At 42.9% G+C, this 27500-nt stretch overlaps 1 protein-coding gene across 1 annotated transcript in view; it reads left to right on the top strand.

Moving 5' to 3' along the window:
* LOC143301975 (solute carrier family 12 member 9-like) overlaps positions 1 to 27500 on the top strand; it is a 66108-nt gene that overhangs the window by 37352 nt on the left and 1256 nt on the right. Inside the window, 11 exon segments of the mRNA XM_076616457.1 lie at positions 3132 to 3239; positions 5358 to 5469; positions 8308 to 8465; positions 11223 to 11266; positions 11268 to 11306; positions 12249 to 12373; positions 19001 to 19193; positions 21573 to 21797; positions 23088 to 23291; positions 24210 to 24491; positions 25516 to 25785. Of these exon segments, the coding sequence (XP_076472572.1) occupies positions 3132 to 3239; positions 5358 to 5469; positions 8308 to 8465; positions 11223 to 11266; positions 11268 to 11306; positions 12249 to 12373; positions 19001 to 19193; positions 21573 to 21797; positions 23088 to 23291; positions 24210 to 24491; positions 25516 to 25785 (1760 nt within the window).

Genomic DNA, 27500 nt, shown 5'->3' with positions numbered 1-27500 from the left:
CTGTTTTTTTCTGTTTTTATCACCTATTTCGTTGTTTTATTTGTTGTTTACATTTCAGTGTTTTGGTTTGTAATACCAATGTTGTTACTTTGTATGTGTATGGTTTTCGATTTATGTTCGTACCTTGTTATGTACTGCCCCCCCACCCCCACCCCCACCTCCTCCCCCCGCAATATTCCTTGTGACCCTGGTACACTTGGTAATAAAGACATATTCTGTTCTATTCTATTCTATTCTATTCTATCCTCTATACCCGTCTATCCGCTCCCTGTCTCACACCGAATAAAGTACAAGATCAGCACTCTATGCTACAAATGTATTCACAAATCAGCCCCTTCCTATCTCTGTGGCTGCCTTCACCTCTACACTCCATCTCACTCACTACGATCAGCTTCGGATCCACTCCACTTACGCATACCCAGATTCAAACTCTCGACTGTTGGCCGCCGTTCTTTCTCTGTCTCTGGACCTTGCAATTGGAATGAACTTCCTCTTTCACTTCGTCAAGTCTCCACACTCAGCTCTTTCAAGTCTGGCCTTAAAACCCACCTCTTCCCAAAATAGCCTCCCTTCCCTGCCTCTTCCTTGTCTTTAATTTCTCCAGTTGTAGAGTTATGCGTGCGTGAGAATGACTGGTGCGAAAGCGCTTAGATTTGTCTATGCACAAGATTCAGCGCTATATAAGTACCATTATTATTATTATTATTACCTGTCAAAGGATTAGACATTCTTGATTCATTATTTGTGTATGATGTTAGCAGAATTATGTGTGAAAACACTCAGTTTATACCACAGATAGACACGACCTTACAGTCAGGCCAGTGGCTGAGATTGAGAGCTGTATGATCAGCTGTTTCTCCTCTGCAGTTTGGAAATCATTTACAGCTTAGTCTTTTTTTCAAGGACTAGGACTAGGAGGCAAAAATCATACTGGCTCTGACGGGCGCAGTAGCCGAGTGGTTAAAGCGTTGGACTTTCAATCGGAGGGTCCCGGGTTCGAATCTCGACAGCGGTGGGTATGAGGTGGAATTTTTTCCGATCTCCAAGGTCAGAATGATTATGCGCAGACTTGCTTGTGCCTGAACCCCCTTTGCAAGCAGCAGATCAAATACATAAGTTAAAGACACTGTAATCCATGTCAGCGTTCAGTGGGTTATGGAAATAAGAACGTACCCAGCATGCATACCCCTGAAAACAGAGTATGGCTGCCTGCATGGCGGGATAAAAACGGTCATACATGTTAAAGCCCACTTGTGTACATACAAGTGAATGTGGGATTTGCAGCCCACGAACGAAGAAGAAGTAGTATGTGTGAAAACACTCGGCTTATATCATAGATTGACATGAGTTTACTGGTGGGCCAACAGCAAAGTGAGAGCTGTATTTTCAATGGTTTCTCCATTGCAGTGGGAAAGTATTTACAGCTTAGGTCTTTTGCGAAGGATTGCGACTCTGAAACTATGAGGCGAGATTGCACTGGCTCTTAGTGCTGCAGCCTAGGGGGCTAGCTGGCCTTTGGGAACTATCCCAATGCTGACTGTCCTCAAACCCTCTTGGCCTGCAGAGTGGAGATGTAACTTGGGCAAGACACTCTCCACTATAATCAAATTCTAGCCCAGATAGTTGGGACAGAAGTTGCCTACTCTGCTGTTCTGATACTCATTGTTATACATGTGTGACAAAGTGTGTATGCATGTGGGTGGTTTTTTTTTTTGTTTTTTGTGTGTGTGTGTGTGTGTTTAGAGTTCATTTAATGTCCTCTGTTATTATTTCCATTTAATGATAATCATGATATATCCTAGTATTATTTTTCCTTCGGTATGTTGTTTTTTGTTTTTTTTGGGGTTTTTTTTTATGTGCGTGTGTGTGTGTGTGTGTGTGTGTGTGTGTGTACTGTGCGTGTGTGTGTGTAGATATTTGGATGTCTGTTTGTTTCGTTATATTAGAACGAAAGATTTTGAATAAAAATGTTTTAAAAAAAAATTTTAAAAAAAAAAAGGAAAAGAAAAATAGAACCTGTATGGTGGGTGTGTGGACACAGCTTTTCTGTTGTTGTTGCTGCTGTTGTTGTTGTTGGAGTCTGTGTGTGTGTGTGTGTGTCTGTCTGTGTCTCTTCCAGTGGCCCGTGTCATTCTGGAGCAGGCGCTGACATCTGAGAAGTCATCCTTGTAGCATGCCTGTGTTATCTACATGTTTGTGTGTGTGCGTGCGCGTGCGGGTATGCATGTGTGGGCTTGCACGTGTGTCTGTGTCTGTGTCACTGTGTGTGTAGGGCTGTCGTGTAAGTCCAGGAAACATGTTGGGAAACATGAGAGAACTATTTCCAGGGCTGGAAAAAGTCTCTGAAAAATATGTGCAAACTTTACGGTCATAGACAAATCTTGTCTTTTCCCACTCATGTAATAGAATACAGTGCAATGCAATCAACCCTGCATGATGATTGTACAGAACTACCAAGACATTACAGTTGTGGAGCCAACTAATGAAGAGAAAAAGTGGAGGAAAATACCTTTGATATGAAGATAGATATGTGTGATGAAATAGATAGATAGATATTTATGTATTATATCTGTGTGTGTGTGTGTGTGTGTGTGTACAAGTATGTGTACATATTGATATGAATGTTTCAGCAAATAATGATACTAGCTAAACTACCACAAGACAGTGTGGTTTGTGTAAAATGTGGACAATTTTCTGCATCTGTTGGCTGTTTTTTCACATTTTGTTTCTTCTTTCTTTTTTTTTCTTTCTTTTTTTTCATCCGTCTTCTTGTAGGTGTCACATTATGAATGTATATTTTGTCTCATGTATAACTGTAATGAAATTTAAAAAAATCTTTTTTGTCCACTCAAAGAAAATATACTCCTGTGTATATATGCAAGCAGAAGATCATATAATACGCATGTTAAAGATCCCCTAATCCATGTCAGCGTTCAGTAGATCATGGAAACAAGAACATACCCAGCATGCACACCCCCGAAAACGGAGTATAGCTGCCTACATGGTGGGATAACAACAGTCATACACGTAAAAGCCCACTCGTGTGAACGCTGGAAGCTGCAGCCCACGAACGAAGAAGAAGAAGAAAATTATTTTTTTTTTTTTTCTTTTTTTTTTTTTAATGATTTCAGAGAACTACACGAGGGACTACACTTCAGACGCTGTGCTCAACTTCCCCACTGTGTTCGCCATTCTTTTCAGCAGCGTAACTGGCATCCTCAACGGGGCCAACATGTCTGGTTAGTGAACAGTGCGATACGATATGTTACGATACGATACGTATGATATGGTGCAGTACAATACAAGATGATTTGATGATATGATACAATACAGTACAATGCAATATAGTGCAATAGAATGCAGTATGATGCTCTATCATACAATATAATACAATATGAGGCAGTACAATATAATACAGTATGATGCAATACAATATGATATGATATGATGCAGTAATATACAATATGATATGATGCTGTACAATATGATGCTACACAATACAATATAATGCAATATGATGCTATACAATACAATATAATACAATATGATGCGACACAATACAATAGAATACAATATGATGCTATACAATACAACAGAATACAATATGATGCTACACAATACAATACAATACAATATGGTGCTATACAATACAATATAATACAACACAGTACAATACAATGTGATACAATACAGTACAGTACAATACAATACAATACAATACAATACAATACAGTACAATACAATACAATACAATACAAATCAATGCTTCGCCATTCTCTTCAGCAGTGTTAGAGGCCTCCTGAACGGGGCCAACATGTCTGATCAGTGTGCAGTGCTGTGCAATACAGTGCAATACAGTGCAATACAAATCAATGCTTCGCCATATTTTTCAGCAGTGTGAGAGGCATCCCCAACGGGGCCCACATGTCTGGTCAGTGTACTATGCAATACAGTGCAATACACCCAAGTGCAATGCGATTTAATGCAATGCAATACAATATGATGCAATGCAATACAATACGGTGCAATGCAATACAATATGATGCAATGCAATACAATATGATGCAATGCAATACAATACGATGCAATGCAATACAATATGATGCAATGCAATACAATATGGTGCAATGCAATACTTTGCCATTCTCTTCAGCAGTGTGAGTGGCATCCTGAATATGGGGCCAACATGGCTGGTTAGTGTACAGTAAAGTATGATATGATATGATACAATACGATACGATACGATACGATACAGTACGATACAGTCTGACACGATGTATGATATGATGCAACACAATACAATGCAACATGGTATGATATGATTATTGTACAACAGAGTACGCTACAATACAATACAATTCAATACAATACAGTACAATATGATGCTATATAATACAATAGTTATGATGCAATACAATATATGATATGATGCAATACAATACAAAACAATGCAATACATTACAATACAGTACAATGCTATACAATATGATGCTATATAATACAATAGTTATGATGCAATACAATATATGATATGATGCAATACAATACAAAACAAAACAATGCAATACATTACAGTACAGTACAATGCAACATAATACAACATGATGCAATACAACAGAACATAATACAATACAGTACAATATGATACATTACAGTAAGTACAGTGCAATGCAATGCAGTATAGTACGATGCGATACAGTACTTTGCCTTTCTCTTCAGCAGTATCACTGGCATCTTCAACAGGGCCAACATGTCTGGTCTGTGTATAATGCAATGCAATACAATGCAACACAGTGCAATACAATACGATACAATACAATACAACACAATGAGAACTCGAAACTCATCTGTTCTGTGAAGCAGTCTTTTTTTTGTGATCTTTTCTTTCTCTCCACTGTTAAATTTGAGCTGTAAGTTTTGTATGGTTTGAGTGTGGCTTCAGGTGAATGGGCAGTTGATTGCCAGTGCACTGAGTCTGGATTAACTTAACTCACTCAGTACGGCCAGTCCTCTCTTCTCCTCTACACAGACCCTTCGGATGTCCAGTGGGTGTCTGAATCACCCAACCTTTAGCTTCCGTCGTCAGAATTGTGGTATTCTTTGTCAACATTCACCTCTTCAGTGTAAGAGCCTTCTGCTTGCAATATTTTGATGATGGTAACTGGGGTGAAACGCTGTAAACGTTGTCTCTTTCGCCATTCGTATGGAGAGAGTTAAAAAAAAAATGCATGATACAAATGCTGTTCATCAGTAGAAGTAGTAGTAGTGGTATCAGTCACTAAGTTCCTTCCAATTTATTCCTGAGTTGTGATGTTTCTCTGTGTGTGTGTGTGTGTGTGTGTGTGTGACGTCGTCAGGGGAACTCAAGGACCCTAGCAAGGCGATCCCGAAAGGCACTCTCTCTGCCGTGGCCTTCACCTTCTTCACCTATGTCATCATGACCTTGCTTCTGGCCGGCTCCTGCGACAGGTGGGTCATTTCCTGTTTGGACAGGTGCTCCTCTTCTTCATCTTGTTGCTGTTGTTGTTGTTGATCTTCTTCTTCTTCACCTTCTTCTTCTTCTTCACCTTCTTCTTCTTCTTCACCTTCTTCTTCATCTTCTTCTTCACCTTCTTCTCCTTCTTCACCTTCTTCTTCTTTCTCAGCTTCTTCTTCTTCACCTTCTTCCTCACCTTCTTCTTCTTCACCTTCTTCTTCCTCACCTTCTTCTTCTTCTTCTTCTTCTTCTTCCTCACCTTCTTCTTCTTCTTCTTCTTCTTCTTCACCTTCTTCTTCTTCCTCACCTTCTTCTTCTTCTTCTTCTTCCTCACCTTCTTCTTCTTCTTCTTCATCACCTTCTTCTTCTTTATCTTCTTCTTCTTCACCTTCTTCTTCTTCATCTTCTTCTTCTTTCTCACCTTCTTCTTCCTCACCTTCTTCTTCTTCTTCTTCTTCACCTTCTTCTTCACCTTCTTCTCTTCTTCATTATCTTCTTCCTCACCTTCTTCTTCCTCACCTTCTTCTTCTTCCTCACCTTCTTCTTCTTCCTCACCTTCTTCTTCTTCTTCTTCTTCTTCTTCACTTTCATCTTCTTCTTCTTCCTCACCTTCTTCTTCCTCACCTTCTTCTTCTTCTTTACCTTCCTCTTCACCTTCTTCTTCTTCATCTTCTTCTTTCTCACCTTCTTCTTCTTCTTCACCTTCTTCTTCGCCTTCTTTATCTTCTTCTTCCTCACCTTCTTCTTCTTCCTCACCTTCTTCTTCTTCTTTTTCTTCTTCTTCTTTACCTTCCTCTTCTTCTTCATCTTCTTCTTTCTCACCTTCTTCTTCTTCCTCACCTTCTTCTTCTTCTTCTTCTTCCTCCTCACCTTCTTCTTCTTCTTCCTCACCTTCTTCTTCTTCTTCTTCTTCCTCACCTTCTTCTTCTTCTTCTTCTTCTTCCTCACCTTCTTCTTCTTTATCTTCTTCTTCTTCACCTTCTTCTTCTTCATCTTCTTCTTTCTCACCTTCTTCTTCCTCACCTTCTTCTTCTTCTTCTTCTTCTTCTTCTTCTTCACCTTCTTCTTCACCTTCTTCTCTTCTTCATTATCTTCTTCCTCACCTTCTTCCTCACCTTCTTCTTCCTCACCTTCTTCTTCTTCCTCACCTTCTTCTTCTTCACTTTCATCTTCTTCTTCTTCCTCACCTTCTTCTTCCTCACCTTCTTCTTCTTCTTTACCTTCCTCTTCACCTTCTTCTTCTTCATCTTCTTCTTTCTCACCTTCTTCTTCTTCTTCACCTTCTTCTTCGCCTTCTTTATCTTCTTCTTCCTCACCTTCTTCTTCTTCTTCTTCTTTTTCTTCTTCTTCTTTACCTTCCTCTTCACCTTCTTCTTCTTCTTCATCTTCTTCTTTCTCACCTTCTTCTTCTTCCTCACCTTCTTCTTCTTCTTCTTCTTCCTCCTCCTCACCTTCTTCTTCTTCTTCCTCACCTTCTTCTTCTTCCTCACCTTCTTCTTCTTCTTCTTCTTCTTCACCTGTGTATTCTTTGTGTTGTTGTTCTTCGTGTTCTTGTTCTCATTGTTCTTCTCCACCTCCTTCACAAAGCTTAACCTGTCAATTGCTGTCACAATAACAACATATAACCTGTTAACTATTGTTAAATATTGAGCAACATATATCCAGTTAACTACCGTCAAACGTGAACAAAATTTAACCTGTGAGCTGCTGTCAAACAGTGACAGAATTCAACCTTTTTAAATACTCTAAAGCAATAACAACACTTAACCTGTTAACATATAACTGCTGTCAAACATTAACTACATATGGCTTGATAACTTGTCAAATATTGCCATATACCTGTCAACTGCTGTGAAGCATTAACAACATATGGCTTGATAACTTGTCTGAAATGGACACATCACCTGTAAACTGCTGTAAGACATTAACAACATACCGTAAAGTTCAGTCTGTTGAGCACACTGGTATATAAGCCGCACCCACGGAAATTTTGGAAAAAATTGAACTTTATACATACATAAGCCGCACTGGCTTATAAGCCGCACTTATTTCCAGTACCAGAACACATACTGATACTACAGAAAAGCTGTCAATACTGTAGGTTATGAAATAAACACAAGCGGGAACAACACAAAGAAAAGCAAGCGAAAATACTGCTAGTGCCACAAAAAAATAATAAATAAATACAACGAAAATAAGATCCATAATTTAGGGATAGTCACATTTATTCAACGTCATCCTGGTCACTGAATCCATTGAAATCTTCGTCTTCAGTGTCTGAGTTTAAGAGAACCAGCACAGCTTCCTCCGCCATCTTGTCACTGACTTCAGCCTTGCTTTCACTTCATGAACATGAAGGTGGAGGTCGCTGCTGGTTCGTCGCTTGCACTGTTGTCTGCTAGGTTGATCACCTTCAATTTGAAGGCTGCATCATAGGTATAACGTCGCGTTTTTGGCATGATGAGGCTGTACACTTGAGCAGAGTAGAACTGAATGCTGATCTGAAGGCTTTAATGTGTGCGGATTTCATTTATAAAACATGAACAGTTAGCACACTATCCTGAAGCCCATCCAAAAATTCATGGACAGAAATCATGATTTTGGTGAGTTGAAGGGCAGCTAAGAATAGACGAGAACGTGATACTCCTGGGATCATTAAAATCCTCAAATAAGCCACATCATTGTATAAGCCACAGAGGTTGAAGCTGGAGTAAAAAGTCGTGGCTTATAGACCGAACTTTACGGTAATATGACCTGATAACTTGTCTGAAATTGACACATAACCTGTAAACTGCTGTCAGACATTAACAACATGTGCCTTTGGTGTCCAGGTTCCTATTGCAGAACAACTACGTGTTTCTGCAGGAGATCAACGTGTGGCCGCCCTTCGTGGTGATCGGCATCTTTGCGGCCACGCTGTCGGCCGCTCTGGGCAATCTGATTGGAGCGTCCCGGATTCTGGAGGCTCTGGCAAACGATCAGCTGTTTGGTGAGTTGCCTTTCAGTTTGAGGCCTGCCTTAACTCATTCTACTCCAGCTACGAGTTAACTCGTACCATGATTACTTCTCCTGTGGACTTCTTCTTCTTCTGCGTTCACTCGTATGCACACGAGTGGGCTTTTACGTGTATGACCGTTTTTATCCCGCCATGTAGGCAGCCATACTCCGTTTTCGGGGGTGTGCATGCTGGGTATGTTGTTGTTTCCATAACCCACCAAACACTGACATGGATTACAGGATCTTTAACATGCGTATTTGATCTTCTGCTTGCATATACACACGAAGGGGGTTCAGGCACTAGCAGGTCTGCACATATGTTGACCTGGGAGATCTTAAAAATCTCCACCCTTTACCCACCAGGCGCCGTCACCGTGATTCGAACCCGGGACCCTAAGATTGACAGTCCAACGCTTTAACCACTCGGCTATTGCGCCCATCTTCTCCTGTGGACAAGGTACGAGTATTCACGTACCAATACACTGTTCCAATTTCGTTTATTCTTGCTTGGTATGTTCCACATCCTAAACTCAGCTATTTATGGGTTCCAGAAAGCATGAAAACTGAGCTTTGCTTGACCGATTAAGTCAACAATTCTCCATTGATTTTCGCTGTTTTAGTGAAGAACACTGTGTTTTACTACAGTGGTCTCATGTGCTGGTCCAGGCCAGCTGTATCAGGCATGTAGGTGTTGGGTGGAATGAGTTAACTCACTCAGTACGGCCAGTCCTCTCTTCTCCTCTACACAGACCCCTCGGATGTCCAGTGGGTGTCTGAATGACCCAACCTTTAGCTTCCATCGTCAGAATTGTGGTATTCTTTGTCAACATTCACCTCTTCAGTATAAGAGCCTTCCACTTGCAATATTTTGATGGTGGTAATTGGGGTGAAACGCTGTTAACGTCGTCTCTTTCGCCGTTCGTATGGAGAGAGTTAATTCGCTTTTCCACAACATTTTTTTAATTTAATTTAATTTTATTTATTATTATTATTTTTTGTACGCTTATAGTTGACTTCATCAAGTTTTTGCGCCTTATACATATTATTATTAGTAGTAGTAGTCCTTTTTTTTTCTTTTTTTTCTTTCTCAAGGCCTGACTAAGTGCGTTGGGTTACGCTGCTGGTCAGGCATCTGCTTGGCAGATGTGGTATAGCGTATATGGATTTGTCCGAACGCAGTGACGCCTCCTTGAGCTACTGAAACTGAAACTGAAAACAAGCCAGCCGGTCACATGCGTTGTATTTTATTGTAGTGTATTACTTTTTTTGTTGCAATGGATTTTTTTCTGTGTGATTTTTGGGGTTGCTGTCTTCCGCTTTGGAGAGAGCAGGTCGCCATAGTGCAGTGCCATCTTTTTTTTTCTTTTTTTTTTCTGTTCCGTCTGGAACTACAGACAGTGCAAGTATATTTGTTTTCCTATCAACATTTTTTTTTTTTTTTTTTAAATACTTTTTTTTGGGGGGGACAGAATTTTGCCAGGGACAACCCTTTTTGTTGCTGTGGGTGTTTTTATGTGCACAAGAGAAGTCTCTGGGTTTATCGTCTTATCTGAATGACTTGCTCCTAGACTACACACTCAGTCTTGTGGAGAGAGGGTGGAGGGGGGTGTGGGGGGAGGGGTGTGTGTGTGGGGGGGGGGGGAGGGGAGGAGTGTGGGGGGGGGGGGGGCAGTAAGAATTCTAGGTCTGTTATGTTGGACTCGAACCCGTGGACGCTCGCTTAGAACTCCTAGTCGTGTGTGTTTCCACTCAGCCACCACCACTCCCTGTGGTCAGCAGAACAGTGGGGAAAAAAAAATCCTCTGCCTTTCTTTTAGCTGTTGGTTGTTGGTTTTAGTTTGGGTTGTTTTTTTTTTAGCACAACCTATCTATAAGCACCCTCATGGTGATGATGATGGCAATGAATGTGATGATGATGACGACAGTGATAATGAAGTGGAGTGATGGCTTAGAGGTAACGCGTCCGCCTAGGAAGCGAGAGAGAATCTGAGCGTGCTGGTTCGACTCACGGCTCAGCCACCGATATTTTCTCCCCCTCCACTAGACCTTGAGTGGTGGTCTGGACGCTAGTCATTTGGATGAGACGATAAACCGAGGTCCCGTGTGCAGCATGCACTTAGTGCACGTGAAAGAACCCACGGCAACAAAAGAGTTGTTCCTGGCAAAATTCTGTAGAAAAATCCACTTCGATAGGAAAAACAAATAAAACTGCACGCAGGAAAAAATACACAAAAAAAATGGGTGGAGCTGTAGTGTAGCGACGCGCTCTCCCTGGGGAGAGCAGCCTGAATTTCACACAGAGAAATCTGTTGTGATAAAAAGAAATACAAATACAAATACAAATGATGACTATGAAGATCATAATGATGGTGATGACGATGATGATGACTATGATGATGATGGCAATGAATGTGATGATGATGATGGCAATGATGGTGATAATGATGATACTGTGATGATGACGGTTCTCTCGGGAGTGCTCCTTAAGCCAGCCACCTTCACCACCAGCTTGGGGAGGCCCTACGTGGCCGTGCTCCTCCTGGTTCCTGGTGATAATGATGACAGTGATTACGTTAATGATGATGATGATGATGATGTTTTTTCCAGGAGCGCTCTCAAGCCAGGCCACCATCACCACCAGCTCAGGGAACCCCTACGTGGCCGTGCTCCTCCTGGTTCCTGATGATAATGATGACAATGATTACGTTAATGATGTTGATGATGATGATGATGATGATGTTTTTTCCAGGAATGCTTCTCAAGCCGGCCACCATCACCACCAGCTCAGGGAATCCCCTACGTGGCCGTGCTCATCTCCTGGTTCCTAGTCCAGGTGGGGGCTCTCTTGCTGGCTTTCTTTGACTATTTCATGTCGTACCCCTGAAAGCGGAGTATGGCTGCCTACATGGCGGGGTGAAAACGGTCGTACACGTAAAAGCCCACTCGCGTACATACGAGTGAACGTGGGAGTTGCAGCCCACGAACGCAGAAGACGACGAAGAAGATTTCACGTCGTGATACCACGTTGAGTGATGATAATATTTCAGTAATATTTTATAATGTTTTATGTAGCGCTCTAATTCAAGCACAAGCAAGCTGTGAGCGCTTTACAAATCCAGCATCCTGAAGTGAAAGGAGAAAGCGCATGAAAAGTAGTAGAAACATGTGAAACAGAATCATTTCAAATCGTGATGAAAACGCAATGCACAAACCCCACAAAGTAACATACTCTCAATACTACAAGTGTTACACTCCACACACACACACACACACACACACGCACACACACACATTAAAAAAAAAAAAAGAACATGATTAAATGACTAAGATAATTGCAATTTTCACTTGAAATATATACATGTATGTGAAGAGGAGCATGATTATACTTTGCATGCCATAGATTTGTAAAGATTGTAAAATAAAGTGATGGTAAAGTGTGGTGTGTGTGTGGTGGAGGGGTGGGGGGGTTGTGTGTGTGTGGTGGAGGGGGTGGAGGGTTTGTGTGTGTGTGTGTGTGAGAGAGAGAGAGAGGGAGGGGGACTGGGAATCAGAGTCATATTTGTTTGTCATGAAAATGAAAGGTTTATAGACACAACAATAAAGGGTTGAAAATAAACAAAAAACAAAAACAAAAACAAACGAAATGTTAGGTCTTCTAATTAAAACGTGACGCATTCTTTGCAACATTCATACACACATGAATTTTTGCTAGTCGAGGTTGTACAGGGTGGTGATCACACCGTTGACTGACTGCCATGACGCGCGCTGTGTGCAGCTGGTGTTGCTGATTGGCTCGCTGAACGCCATCGCTCCCATCACCTCCGTCTTCTTTCTGCTGTCCTACGCCTCCGTCAACCTGGCCTGTCTGGGGCTGGAACTGGCCTCAGCCCCTAACTTCAGGTAAAACAGTCACCTGTGTGTGTGTGTGTGTGTGTTGCCCTGTTTTACTGTACAACTCCAGGTAAAATGTTCACCTGTGTGTGTGTGTGTGTTGCCCTGTTTTACTGTACAACTTAAGGTAAAACGGTCACTTGCGTGTGTGTGTGTTGCCCTGTTTTACTGTACACCTTCAGGTAAAATGGTCACCTGTGTGTGTGTGTGTGTGTTGCCCTGTTTTACTGTACACCTTCAGGTAAAACGGTCACCTGTGTGTGTGTGTGTGTGTGTGTTGCCCTGTTTTACTGTACAACTTCAGGTAAAACGGTCACCTGTGTGTGTGTGTGTGTGTGTGTTGCCCTGTTTTACTGTACAACTTACGTAAAACGGTCACCTGTGTGTGTGTCTGTGTGTTGCCCTGTTTTACTGTACAACTTCAGGTAAAATGGTCACCTGTGTGTGTGTGTGTGTATGTGTGCTGCCCTGTTTTACTGTACAACTTCAGGTAAAATGGTCACCTGTGTGTGTGTGTGTGTGTGTGTTGCCCTGTTTTACTGTACAACTTCAGATAAATGGTCACCTGTGTGTGTGTGTGTGTGTGTGTGTGTGTGTGTGTGTGTTGCTCTGTTTTACTGTACAACTCCAGGTAAAACGGTCACCTGTATGTGTGTGTGTGTTGCCCTGTTTTACTGTACAACTTCAGGTAAAATGGTCACCTGTGTGTGTGTGTGTGTGTGTGTGTGTGTGTGTGTGTGTGTGTTGCTCTGTTTTACTGTACAACTCCAGGTAAAATGGTCACCTGTGTGTGTGTGTGTGTGTGTGTGTTGCCCTGTTTTACTGTACAACTTCAGGTAAAATGGTCACCTGTGTGTGTGTGTGTGTGTGTTGCCCTGTTTTACTGTACAATTTCAGGTAAATGATAATGTGTGTGTGTATTGCCCTGTTTTACTGTACAAGTTCAGGTAAATGTTCATGTGTGTGTGTTGCCCTGTTTTACTGTACAAGTTCAGGTAAATGTTCGTGTATGCGTATTGCCCTGTTTTACTGTACAAGTTCAGGTAAATGTTCATGTGTGTGTGTTGCCCTGTTTTACTATACAAGTTCAGGTAAATGTTCATGTATGCGTATTGCCCTGTTTTACTGTACAAGTTCAGGTAAATGTTCATGTGTGTGTGTTGCCCTGTTTTACTGTACAAGTTCAGGTAAATGTTCGTGTATGCGTATTGCCCTGTTTTACTGTACAAGTTCAGGTAAATGACCATGTGTGTGTGTTGCCCTGTTTTACTGTACAAGTTCAGGTTAATGACCATGTGTGTGTGTTGCCCTGTTTTACTGCATAAGTTCAGGTAAATGTTCATGTGCGTGTGTTGCCCTGTTTTACTGTACAAGTTCAGGTAAATGTTAATGTGTGTGTGTTGCCCTGTTTTACTGTACAAGTTCAGGTAAATGTTCATGTGTGTGTGTTGCCCTGTTTTACTGTACAAGTTCAGGTAAATGTTAATGTGTGTGTGTTGCCCTGTTTAATTAGTGACACAGTTTCAGGTAAACAATCATGTGTGTGTTGCCCTGTTTAATTACTGACACAGTTTCAGGTAAACAATCATGTGTGTGTTGCTATGTTTACTGTAAACTTTAAGTAAAGGTTCATGTGTGTGTTGCCCTGTTTTACTGTACAACTTACGTAAAACGGTCACCTGTGTGTGTGTCTGTGTGTTGCCCTGTTTTACTGTACAACTTCAGGTAAAATGGTCACCTGTGTGTGTGTATGTGTGCTGCCCTGTTTTACTGTACAACTTCAGGTAAAATGGTCACCTGTGTGTGTGTGTGTGTGTGTGTGTTGCCCTGTTTTACTGTACAACTTCAGGTAAAACGGTCACCTGTGTGTGTGTGTGTGTGTGTGTTGCTCTGTTTTACTGTACAACTCCAGGTAAAATGGTCACCTGTGTGTGTGTGTGTGTGTGTATGTGTGTGTGTGTGTGTGTTGCTCTATTTTACTGTACAACTCCAGGTAAAATGGTCACCTGTGTGTGTGTGTGTGTGTGTATGTGTGTGTGTGTGTGTGTTGCTCTATTTTACTGTACAACTCCAGGTAAAACGGTAACCTGTGTGTGTGTTGCCCTGTTTTACTGTACAACTTCAGGTAAAATGGTCACCTGTGTGTGTGTGTGTGTGTGTGTGTGTGTGTGTTGCTCTGTTTTACTGTACAACTCCAGGTAAAATGGTCACCTGTGTGTGTGTGTGTGTGTGTGTGTGTTTGTGTTGCCCTGTTTTACTGTACAACTTCAGGTAAAATGGTCACCTGTGTGTGTGTGTTGCCCTGTTTTACTGTACGATTTCAGGTAAATGTTGATGTGTGTGTTGCCCTGTTTTACTGTACAATTTCAGGTAAATGATCATGTGTGTGTGTGTTGCCCTGTTTTACTGTACAAGTTCAGGTAAATGTTCATGTGTGTGTGTTGCCCTGTTTTACTGTACAAGTTCAGGTAAATGACCATGTGTGTGTGTTTTGCCCTGTTTTACTGTACAAGTTCAGGTAAATGACCATGTGTGTGTGTTGCCCTGTTTTACTGTACAAGTTCAGGTAAATGTTCATGTGTGTGTGTTGCCCTGTTTTACTGTACAAGTTCAGGTAAATGTTCGTGTATGCGTATTGCCCTGTTTTACTGTACAAGTTCAGGTAAATGTTCATGTGTGTGTGTTGCCCTGTTTTACTGTACAAGTTCAGGTTAATGACCATGTGTGTGTGTTGCCCTGTTTTACTGTACAAGTTCAGGTAAATGTTCATGTGTGTGTGTTGCCCTGTTTTACTGTACAAGTTCAGGTAAATGACCATGTGGGTGTGTTGCCCTGTTTTACTGTTCAAGTTCAGGTAAATGTTAATGTGTGTGTGTTGCCCTGTTTAATTAGTGACACAGTTTCAGGTAAACAATCATGTGTGTGTTGCCCTGTTTAATTACTGACACAGTTTCAGGTAAACAATCATGTGTGTGTTGCCCTGTTTAATTACTGACACAGTTTCAGGTAAACAATCATTTGTGTGTTGCCCTGTTTAATTACTGACACAGTTTCAGGTAAACAATCATGTGTGTGTTGCTATGTTTACTGTAAACTTTAACTCACTCAGTACGGCCAGTCCTCTCTTCTCCTCTACACAGACCCATCGGATGTCCTGTGGGTGTCTGAATGACCCAACCTTTAGCTTACGTCGTCAGAATTGTGGTATTCTTTGTCAACATTCACCTCTTCAGTATAAGAGCCTTCCGCTTGCAATATTTTAATGATGGTAATTGGGGTGAAACGCTGTTAACGTCGTCTCTTTCGCCGTTCGTATGGAGAGAGTTAAGTAAAGGTTCATGTGTGTGTTGCCCTGTTTTACTGTACAACTTACGTAAAACGGTCACCTGTGTGTGTGTCTGTGTGTTGCCCTGTTTTACTGTACAACTTCAGGTAAAATGGTCACCTGTGTGTGTGTATGTGTGCTGCCCTGTTTTACTGTACAACTTCAGGTAAAATGGTCACCTGTGTGTGTGTGTGTGTGTGTGTGTGTGTGTGTGTGTGTGTGTGTGTTGCCCTGTTTTACTGTACAACTTCAGGTAAAACGGTCACCTGTGTGTGTGTGTGTGTGTGTTGCTCTGTTTTACTGTACAACTCCAGGTAAAATGGTCACCTGTGTGTGTGTGTGTGTGTATGTGTGTGTGTGTGTGTGTTGCTCTATTTTACTGTACAACTCCAGGTAAAACGGTAACCTGTGTGTGTGTTGCCCTGTTTTACTGTACAACTTCAGGTAAAATGGTCACCTGTGTGTGTGTGTGTGTGTGTGTGTGTGTGTTGCTCTGTTTTACTGTACAACTCCAGGTAAAACGGTCACCTGTGTGTGTGTGTGTGTGTGTGTTTGTGTTGCCCTGTTTTACTGTACAACTTCAGGTAAAATGGTCACCTGTATGTGTGTTTTGCCCTGTTTTACTGTACAATTTCAGGTAAATGTTGATGTGTGTGTTGCCCTGTTTTACTGTACAATTTCAGGTAAATGATCATGTGTGTGTGTTGCCCTGTTTTACTGTACAAGTTCAGGTAAATGTTCATGTGTGTGTGTTGCCCTGTTTTACTGTACAACTTCAGGTAAATGACCATGTGTGTGTGTTTTGCCCTGTTTTACTGTACAAGTTCAGGTAAATGACCATGTGTGTGTGTTGCCCTGTTTTACTGTACAAGTTCAGGTAAATGTTCATGTGTGTGTGTTGCCCTGTTTTACTGTACAAGTTCAGGTAAATGTTCGTGTATGCGTATTGCCCTGTTTTACTGTACAAGTTCAGGTAAATGTTCATGTGTGTGTGTTGCCCTGTTTTACTGTACAAGTTCAGGTTAATGACCATGTGTGTGTGTTGCCCTGTTTTACTGTACAAGTTCAGGTAAATGTTCATGTGTGTGTGTTGCCCTGTTTTACTGTACAAGTTCAGGTAAATGACCATGTGGGTGTGTTGCCCTGTTTTACTGTTCAAGTTCAGGTAAATGTTAATGTGTGTGTGTTGCCCTGTTTGATTAGTGACACAGTTTCAGGTAAACAATCATGTGTGTGTTGCCCTGTTTAATTACTGACACAGTTTCAGGTAAACAATCATGTGTGTGTTGCCCTGTTTAATTACTGACACAGTATCAGGTAAACAATCATGTGTGTGTTGCCCTATTTAATTACTGACACAGTATCAGGTAAACAATCATGTGTATGTTGCCCTGTTTTACTGTACAACTTTAGGTAAATGTTCATGTGTGTGTTGCCATGTTTACTGTACAACTTTAAGTAAATGTTAATGTGTGTGTTGCCATGTTTACTGTACAACTTAAGGTAAACGGCCATGTGTGTGTGTTGCCCTGTTTAAATACTGACACAGTTTCAGGTAAACAATCATGTGTGTGTTGCCCTGTTTTACTGTACAACTTCAGGTAAACGGCCATGTGTTTGTATTGCCCTGTTTTACTGTACAACTTCAGGTAAATGGTTGCATGTCTTGCCCTGCTTTACGAGGAGCAGGGATGGCAGAGTGGTTAAGTCGCTTATCAGTATCCACAAAGGTCAGGGTTTCGAATCCCACTTCCAAGTGTGACTGGGAAAATCAAACTGAGCATCGTGTCATGTGGATGAGACGATAAACCGAGGACCCGTGTGGAGCATGCACTTCTTGCACTGAAAAGGAACCCATGGCAACAAAAGTTTTGTCCTTTAGCTAAATTCTGTAAAAGAAATTGGCTCTGATAGAGACGGGCGCAATAGCCGAGTGGTTAAAGCGTTGGACTGTCAATCTGAGGGTCCCGGGTTCGAATCACGGTGACGGCGCCTGGTGGGTAAAGGGTGGAGATTTTTTGACGATCTCCCAGGTCAACATATGTGCAGACCTGCTAGTGCCTGAACCCCCTTCATGTGTATATGCAAGCAGAAGATCAAATACACACGTTAAAGATCCTGTAATCCATGTCAGCGTTCGGTGGGTTATGGAAACAAGAACATACCCAGCATGCACACCCCCGAAAAACGGAGTATGGCTGCCTACATGGCGGGGTAAAAACGGTCATACACGTAAAAGCCCACTCGTGTGCATACGAGTGAACGCAGAAGAAGAAGAAGGAGGCTCTGATAGATACTCATATATATATATATATATATATATATATATATATATATATATATATATATCTATATATCTATATATATATATCTCTCTCTCTCTCTATATATATATATATATATATCTATATATATATATATATATATATATATATATATATATATGCAACAGATTTCTCTGTGTGAAATTCAGGCTGCTTTCCCCGGGGAGAGCGTGTCGCTGCAGTGAAAGCACCACTCTTATTTTAAATTTTTTTAGTTTTTCCTGCATGCAGTTTCATTTGTTTTTCCTATCGAAGTGGATTTTTCTGCACAATTTTGCCAGGAACAACCCTTTTGTTGCCGTGGGGTTCTTTTACGTGCGCTAAGTGCGTGCTGCACGCAGGACCTTGGTTTATTGTCTCATTTGAATGACTAGCGTCCAGACCACCACTCAAGGTCTAGTGGAGGGGGAGAAAAAATCGGCGGCTGAGCCGTGATTCGAACCAGCGCGCTCAGATTCTCTCGCTTCCTAGGCGGATGCGTTAACTCTAGGTCATCACTCCACTTATATATATATATATATATATATATATATGGATTTGTCCAAACTCAGTGAAGCCTCCTTGAGAAACTGAAACTTTGGTGGTGGTGGTGACGGGCGCAATAGCCGAGTGGTAAAAAGCATTGGACTTTCAATCCGAGGGTCCCGGGTTCGAATCACGGTGACGGCGCCTGGTGGGTAAAGGGTGGAGATTTTTCTGATCTCCCAGGTCAACATATGTGCAGACCTGCCAGTGCCTGAACCCCCTTCGTGTGTATATGCAAGCAGAAGATCAAATACGCACGTTAAAGATCCTGTAATCCATGTCAGCGTTCGGTGGGTTATGGAAACAAGAACATACCCCCGAAAACGGAGTATGGCTGCCTACATGGCGGGGTAAAAACGGTCATACACGTAAAAGCCCACTCGTGTGCATACGAGTGAACGCAGAAGAAGAGGAAGAAGTGGTAGTGGTGTTTTGTTTTTATTTCTCCTTTGCGTCGTGCAGGCCGACGTTCCGCTACTTCACGTGGCACACGTGCCTGCTGGGTCTGATTGGCTGCATGGTGATGTGCTTCCTGATCAGCGCCCTCTACTCGTCGGTGGCGCTGATCCTGATGCTGGTGCTGATCATCATGCTGCACTTCCGCTCTCTGCCCTCCACGTGGGGCTCCATATCGCAGGCCTTGATCTTCCACCAGGTGTGTAGAGTGGTGGTGTGTTGTAGTGTGGCGTGTAGTGTGTTGTGGTGTGCGTGTTGTGTTGTGTGTTAGTGTGTTGTGTTGTAGTCTGGTGTGATGTATGTTGTGTTGTGTTTTAGTGTGGTGTTGTGTGTTGTAGTGCGTTAGCTTGTTGTGGTGTGTAATGTGTTGAAGTGTAGCGTGGTGTGTGTTGTGTTGTGTTTCAGTGTGGTGTTGTGTGTTGTAAGTGTGGTGTGTAGTGTGTTGTAGTGTGTTGTGGTGTGTAATGTAGTGTGGTGTTTAGTGTGGTGTGTTGTGTTTTAGTGTGGTGTGTAGTGTGGTGTGGTGTGTGTGTGTGTGTTGTGTTGTGTTTTAGTGTGGTGTTGTGTGTTGTAGTGTAGCATGTGTGCTGTGTTGACTTCTGTGTTGTGGTGTAGTGTGTTGTGATGTAGTGTGTTGTGGTGTTGTGTGTTGTGGTGTAGTGTGTTGTGAGGTGTTGTGTGGTGTGGTGTAGTGTGTTGTGTGGTGTAGTGTGTTGTGTGGTGTGATGTAGTGTGTTGTGGTGTAGTGTGTTGTGGTGTAGTGTGTTGTGTGGTGTGGTGTAGTGTGTTGTGATGTAGTGTGTTGTGGTGTAGTGTGTTGTGTGGTGTGGTGTAGTGTGTTGTGATGTAGTGTGTTGTGTGGTGTGGTGTAGTGTGTTGTGATGTAGTGTGTTGTGTGGTGTGTAGTGTGGTGTAGTGTGTTGTGTGGTGTGGTGTAGTGTGTTATCATGTAGTGTGTTGTGATGTAGTGTGTTGTGTGGTGTGGTGTAGTGTGTTGTGATGTACTCATGTAGTGTGTTGTGTGGTGTGGTGTAGTGTGTTGTGTGTTGTGGTGTAGTGTGTTGTCATGTAGTGTGTTGTGTGGTGTGGTGTAGTGTGTTGTCATGTAGTGTGTTGTGTGGTGTGGTGTAGTGTGTTGTGTAGTGTGGTGTGGTGTAGTGTGTTGTCATGTAGTGTGTTGTGTGGTGTGGTGTAGTGTGTTGTGTAGTGTGGTGTGGTGTAGTGTGTGTTGTGTGGTGTGATGTTGTGTAGTGTGTTGTGTGGTGTGATGTAGGGTGGTGTGGTGTTGTGTGTTGTGGTGTAGTGTGTTGTGTGGTGTAGTGTGTTGTGTGGTGTGATGTGTTGTGCGTTGTGATGTGTTCATGCCGCACTTCCACTCCCTGTCCCTTGACCTGGGGCTCTGTATCACAGGCCTTGATCTTCAACCAGGTGTGTGTGGTGGTGGTTTGTATTGTGTACTGTCGTGTGGTGTGTAGTGTGTTGTAGTGTGGTGTTGTGTTTTGTGCTTTATTGTGTTGTAGTGTGGTGTATTTTGCTGTGTAGTGTGTTGCCACAGTGTGGTCTGTTGCATTGCGTTGCGTTGTGTTAGTACTGTCAGATGTGTTGCGTTGTGTACTATTTTGTGTGTGTTTTTTTTTGTTTTTTGTTTTTTTAGTGCAGTGTAGTGTGGTGTGTTGTCAATGATTATTGTCTCGTTTTGAGTTGATTGTGTAATGGACTAATTTAAGTATATTATTATTATTATTATTTTTTTTTTTTTTCCTCAAGGCCTGACTAAGCGCGTTGGGTTATGCTGCTGGTCAGGAATCTGCTTGGCAGATGTGGTGTAGCGTATATGGATTTGTCCGAGCACAGTGACGCCTCCTTGAGCTACTGATACTTATACTGATACTAAGTATAATGACTTACATCTGTTTTTGTTAATGTTCACTATCTTCAGATTTTTTTTCTTTACCAACTATTCTGAATTGACAAAATGAATTTATTATATATATATATATATATATATATATATATATATATATATATATATATATATATATATATATACAAAATAAAACGGTGGTCGATCCAAGAAAGTTCGGGGCAAAAAAAAAAAAAAAAAAAAAAAAGAAAAAAAGCAGTAATAGTAGTAGTAATAGTATTCACCAGCATTATTATTGTTGTGTCTTATCATTTGACGCTATAGTTGTTGCTATTGCAAATGTTGTCACACTAGGACAGATTGGAAGACTATATTTATATAGCTGATGCCTTAAAAAGAATGAAAAGACTGGATATCATTGAGTAATATACTAATAATAAAAAAAATAAAAAAATTAATCTGACCAGTCGATACATGTACAACCTTTAATAATTGAAGTAATGACATGAGTCTTCATTATTTTTGCTGTGTATGCGCTCCTTTTTTTTCCCCCTTTTTTTTCTTCTTGTTGTTACACATGTTAACTGTATGCCAAAAATTGGAAAAAAAAAGGGAAAAAAAAAAAAATTAATCTTGAAAATCTCTGAATTTCTCCTCCTTCCCCTGACCCCTCATTCCCCCCCACCCTCCCCACCTCCATCTGCCCCCTTACAGGTGCGCAAGTACCTGTTGATGCTGGACCCCCGCAAGTCGCACGTAAAGTACTGGCGGCCCCAGGTGCTGCTGATGGTGGCCAACCCCCGCCAGTCCTGCCAGCTGATGGACTTCGTCAACGACGTCAAGAAGAGCGGCCTCTACGTCATCGGCCACGTCCGCACCGGCCGTCTGGCCGACTACCCCACCGACCCCGTGAACGACGTCACGTCTCATTGGTTGAAGGTGTGTAGTTGGGAGGGGTGGGTATGTTGTTTTTATGTGGATGTTCGCACTCTGATACATGCAGGCGTGTGCACACATACACACACGTCACACATATACATATCCCTCCCCGACACACACACGCACATCCCCCCCGGGCCCCCCGCACCCCCTACACACACACACGTATCAGACACACACACACAAATATTACACACACACACACACACACACATCCCCCACACACACACACACACATCCCCCCAACACACACACATATATCACAAACACACACACATCAAACACACACACATACCCCCCACCAATACACACAGACGCACACACACTGTATTTCTTATCATAGACTTATTTCCATTTCCTCTAATAGTAATACATACCTTAACTCTCTCCATACGAACGGCGAAAGAGACGACGTTAACAGCGTTTCACCCCAATTACCATCATCAAAATATTGTAAGCGGAAGGCTCTTATACTGAAGAGGTGAATGTTGACAAAGAATACCACAATTCTGACGATGGAAGCTAAAGGTTGGGTCATTCAGACACCCACTGGACATCCGAAGGGTCTGTGTAGAGGAGAAGAGAGGACTGGCCGTACTGAGTAGTTAACACTTTCTTACACTAACAGTCACAAGCGTTCCCTCTCCTTCATCCACGACCACTCTTCTTTCCGTCTGATGAGACTTCTAGTGAATAGACATTAAACTGACCCTTTTCCTCTGCCATTTAACTGCATCACAACGTTGCAGATCCGCTCGCCCCCCCCACCCCCTCCTCCACACACACAACTATTTGTATTTGTATTTCTTTTTTTGTCACAACAGATTTCTCTGTGTGAAATTCAGGCTGCTGTCTCCATGGAGAGCACGTCACTACACTACAGCGGCACCGATTTTTTTGTATTTTTTCCTGTGTGCAGTTCTGTTTGTTTTTTTCCTATCGAAGTGGATTTTTCTACATAATTTTGCCAGGAACAACCCTTTTGTTGCCCTGGGTTCTTTTACGTGTGCTAAGTGCATGCTGCACATGAGACCTGGGTTTATCATCTCATCCTGTGTATCTCCTCTCCTGTCTATCCCAGTTACCTTTCTCACAATACACTGAACACCCTGTTCTGCAACCCTCTCCCTCCCCAACACTCCCCCCCACAAATGGTGAACCACCTCAGGATCATTAGCTTTCTCACGACACTGTACAAACCACTCAGTGATAAACACTCTGCCTCCCCTGCCCACCTCCCCTTGCCCGCAAACCACCCACACCCCCACACCCCTCTCTCCCTCTGCACAGATGGTGGACCACCTGAAGATCAAGGCCTTCGTGGAGGTGACCCTGTCGAGCAGCGTCAACGAGGGCTTCGCCCACCTGGTGAGGGTGGCGGGTCTAGGGGGCATGAAGCCCAACACGGTGTGCCTGGGATTCTACGACGACACGCCCCCCGTGGACACCCTGGTGGCCACCCGGCCACGCAAACGTCGCTTCTTCACCCGGGATGTGAGTTGTTGATGTGTGCGGAACTAGGAGAATACGGGGTGGGTTTTTTTTTGGGGGGGGATGTTCACGCAAATGTGGCTCACTTTTCCATGCCTGAGCAAGTGCAAACATACATACAGACCTGATATGCATACACACACACATGCACACTTGCAGAATCATGCACACACGCATTTACACAGACACAGACACACACGCACACACATACACACACTACACCTCACTCCCAACACACACACACACACGTACACACACACACGTACACACACACACACACAAACACACACACACATACACACACACACACACACACACACACATTCACACACACACACACACACACATTCACACACACACATACACACACACACAAACACGCACGCATGCACAAACACACACACACACATACACACACGCACGCACGCACGCACGCACGCACGCACACACACACACACACACACACACACACACACACAAGAAGACAGATTGTGCAACAAGTGTAACATCCTGGAAGACGAAATCCATCTTCTTGATCATTGTATTAAATATAAAACCTTTAGGCAACAATTTTTAAAGGATATTCAAAATTCGAATAACACAGGACATATTCCCAGTCAGGTGATGCTAACAGATGATGAATATATACAAACAAGATTAGGAAAATTTGTGTATGAATGCTGCTGCAATTTACTGCATTAACTGATTGATAAATTGTGTGTTTTTCATTCGTTCATTCATTTACCATTGCAGTTGTGTCTTATAAACCTTACGGTTTCATGACAATAAAATCTATTCTATTCTATTCTCTTCTATTCTATTCTATTCTATTCACACACATTATACTCCACCACCACCCCAATAACAATATTAATAACAAAAAAATAAAATAAAAATTCCCCTTGCCCTCCACACCCCCAGGTGGAGAATGGAACCTACAGCCAGGTGGAGTCCTTCTTCGACGGCATCCGGGACTCGGAGGACCAGCGCCGCCTGTCGCCCTGGGAGTACGTGACGCTGGTGGTGGACAGCCTCAAGATGCACAAGAACGTGTGCCTCTGCCGCCACTTCCACCTCTTGGACAAGCAGAAGATCGTGGCCGCCTCTTCCTCCAGCAGCTACAACATCGACGTCTGGCCGGTCAACCTCTTCCAGCCCCACTTGGCCGGTTTCTTTGACAACACCAGTCTGTTTATGCTGCAGGTGGGGGGGGGGGGGGGGGTGTTTGTTTCGGTGTTGTGCTGTGCTGTGCTGTGGTGTGGTGTGTGGGTTGGGGGTCGTGGAGGGGAAGGGGGGTCGGGGGGGGGGGGGTGATGATTGTATACATGTGTGTGGGTGGGTGTTTGTTTAGGGAAGGGCGGGTGGGTGTGTGTGGTCAGCTTCTTTGGAAACACCTGTCTGTGTGTGTTGCATGTGAGCATGGTGGGTTGGTTTGTGTGTGGGTGTGTGTGTGTGTGTGTCTATGTATGTAGGTGTATGTGTGTGTGCGTGTGTGTGTATGTGTGAGAGTGTGTGTGTTTGTTTGAGTGTGTGTGTGTGAGTATGTGGGTGGGTGTGAATGTCTGTGTGTGAGTGTGTAGGGAGAGATGGGTGGGTGTGGGTGTCAGCTTCTTCGACAACACCAGTCTGTTCATGATATACGTGGGTGTTTGGGTGTTGTGGTGTGGTGTGGGTGTTTGGGTGTTGTGGTGTGGATGGGTGGGGAGAGGTGGATGGGTGTTGGTGTCAGCTTCTTTGAAAACACCAGTCTGTTTATGCTGCAGGTGTGTGTGCCTGTGTGTGTGTACATTTTAGTTTTTGTACACATTTTCATGTCACTTTGTCTTAAATTTGTATATCTTTTTGTAAAGTGCTGTGAGCCCCATTTGAGATGGGGTGGGAGGGGGGGTACTGCGCTATGTAAGCCTGTATGTTATTATTATTAGTATTAGTATTATTAATAAAAATCCACTTCTCCATCTTCCCCCGCCCCCAAATCACTCCAACGCCCTCCCACGCACCTCCCCCACTGAACCACACAGATCGCTTGCAGATGGTGCACACACACACACACACACACACACACACACACACAGATACACCACACACGTAACAATTTACACATACGACCATTGTTTTTGTTTATTTTCTTTTGTTTTAACCCACAGAATGTGAGCAGACATACTCATGATTGATTAAAATAAAATCCTCTTTTACATCCCCCCCCCACCCCCGCTGACCCCCACAGATTGCCTGCATCCTGACGATGGTGCCCAGCTGGAGGTCTGGCACCAGGCTGCGTGTTTTCCTTCCGGTCAGCGCCGAGGCGGAGGACAGCACGGCCCGCAAGAAGCAGAAGCTGGACCTCTTTCTCCGGCAGCTGCGCATCATCGCCGTCATCCAGCTGGTGTCGTGGGACCACCTCCCTCCCCTCCCCCCCTCCCCCTCCCCCTCTTCCTCTTCTGGTGGTGGTGGTGGTGAGGAGGGCGACGTTACTAAGATGCATGAGTATCGGGAGGTGAGGGTTCTGGTTTTTGTGTGTGCGTGTGTGTGTTTTGTTCGTTGTTTTGTGTGTGTGTTTTGTTTGTCTCATGTATGTGTTTACACATGATGTGAGTCTGTGTAATACTAATAGCCGTATGTTTCACATATCTGTGTGTGTGTGTGTGTGTGTTGTTTTTGTCTCATGCATATGTTTACACATGATGTGAGTCTGTGTAAGTAATAGCCCTATGTTTCATTTGTCTGTTTGTGTGTGTGTGTATGAGTGTGTGTTGTGTTTGTCTCATGCATGTGTTTACACATGATGTGAGTCTGTGTAATAGCCCTATGTTTCATTTGTCTGTGTGTGTGTGAGAGTGTGTGTGTGTGTGTTTTGAATCATATGTGTTTACACACAGTGTGAGTCTATGTGATAGCCCTGTATTTCAGTTGTCTGTGTGTGTGTGTGTGTTGTGTTTGGTTCATGTGTGTGTTTATAGTAATTACGCATAATGTGAATCTATCTAATAACCATATGTTTCAGTTGTCTGTGTATTTGGCTCATGTGTGTGTTTACAGTGATTACAAATAATTTAAGTCAGTGTAATAACCTTTTATTTCACTATTTTCAGTTGTGTGTGGTAAACTCTAGCAAATTCATTTTTTCTAGAACTACCGGGTACTTGGCTTAAAAGTTAAGGTGATTTTTTTCTCCTTTTTTTTTTTTTTTTTTTTTTCACACAACATTCAGATCATTATTTAGGGCAAAGCACTTCTGGGAACTGCAAAAGAATTGCAAAGCATTCGAAAGTGTTTCTGCAGTCAGATTAGTGTTACATGTTTATTTCTTATTCACAAAACTTTGCACTTTTATCTGATGAAATGACACACTGATGAACCACTTGGCTGCCGTAGGATTTCTTCTTCTTCTTCTTCTTCTTCTGCGTTCACTCGTGTGCACAAGAGTGGGCTTTTACGTGTATGACCGTTTTTACTCCGCCATGTAGGCAGCCATACTCCATTTTCGGGGGTGTGCATGCTGGGTATGTTCTTGTTTCCATAACCCACCAAACGCTATCATGGATTACAGGATCTTTAACGCGCATATTTAATCTTCTGCTTGCATATACACACGAAGGGAGTTCAGGCACTAGCAGGTCTGCACATATGTTGACCTGGGAGATTGTAAAAATCTCCACTCTTTACCCACCAGGCGCCGTCACCGTGATTCGAACCCAGGACCCTCAGATTGACAGTCCAACGCTTTAACCACTCGGCTGTTGCGCCCGTTTCTGCCTTAGGACAAACGACTTCATTTCATTGGACAGTCATATGCCTATGGGACGTAACTCTCATGTCCAGTTTTCATGGATAGCAAATTCACGGTCGATAGTAAAAGGGAAACAACCCCTGCTATGTTTTCCCTGTCCTCTGGAATGTTTGAGGATCGTTTACATCCCTTGGACTTTGTTCGGTCTGCACTGTGTGGACTCGCAGGCAGCGGAAAATCCTGAAGTCCTTTTTTGCTGATGTGGCTGGTCAGAATGATGTTGTCTGGTGCGGATTGGCTCCTTTTTCGAAGACTAAGAGCCTTAGAAGTGGCTCAGGAAGTAATGAAAGTTTTGGGAAGAAAGCCTTGGAGCGGTGAGAGTGATGATTTAGTTAGGTGCAGGTCTGGATTGATGATGACAAGTCAACATCCTAGGGCTCCCAATTTTTGGCAAAAGATTCACAGATTTCAGCGAAAAGTTT

The sequence above is a fragment of the Babylonia areolata genome, chromosome 28, assembly GCF_041734735.1.
Source record: "Babylonia areolata isolate BAREFJ2019XMU chromosome 28, ASM4173473v1, whole genome shotgun sequence".
NCBI classification, from domain to species: Eukaryota; Metazoa; Mollusca; class Gastropoda; order Neogastropoda; family Buccinidae; genus Babylonia; species Babylonia areolata.
Note: the sequence above shows the minus strand (reverse complement) of the source record. Positions and strands in the feature narration are given on the sequence as shown.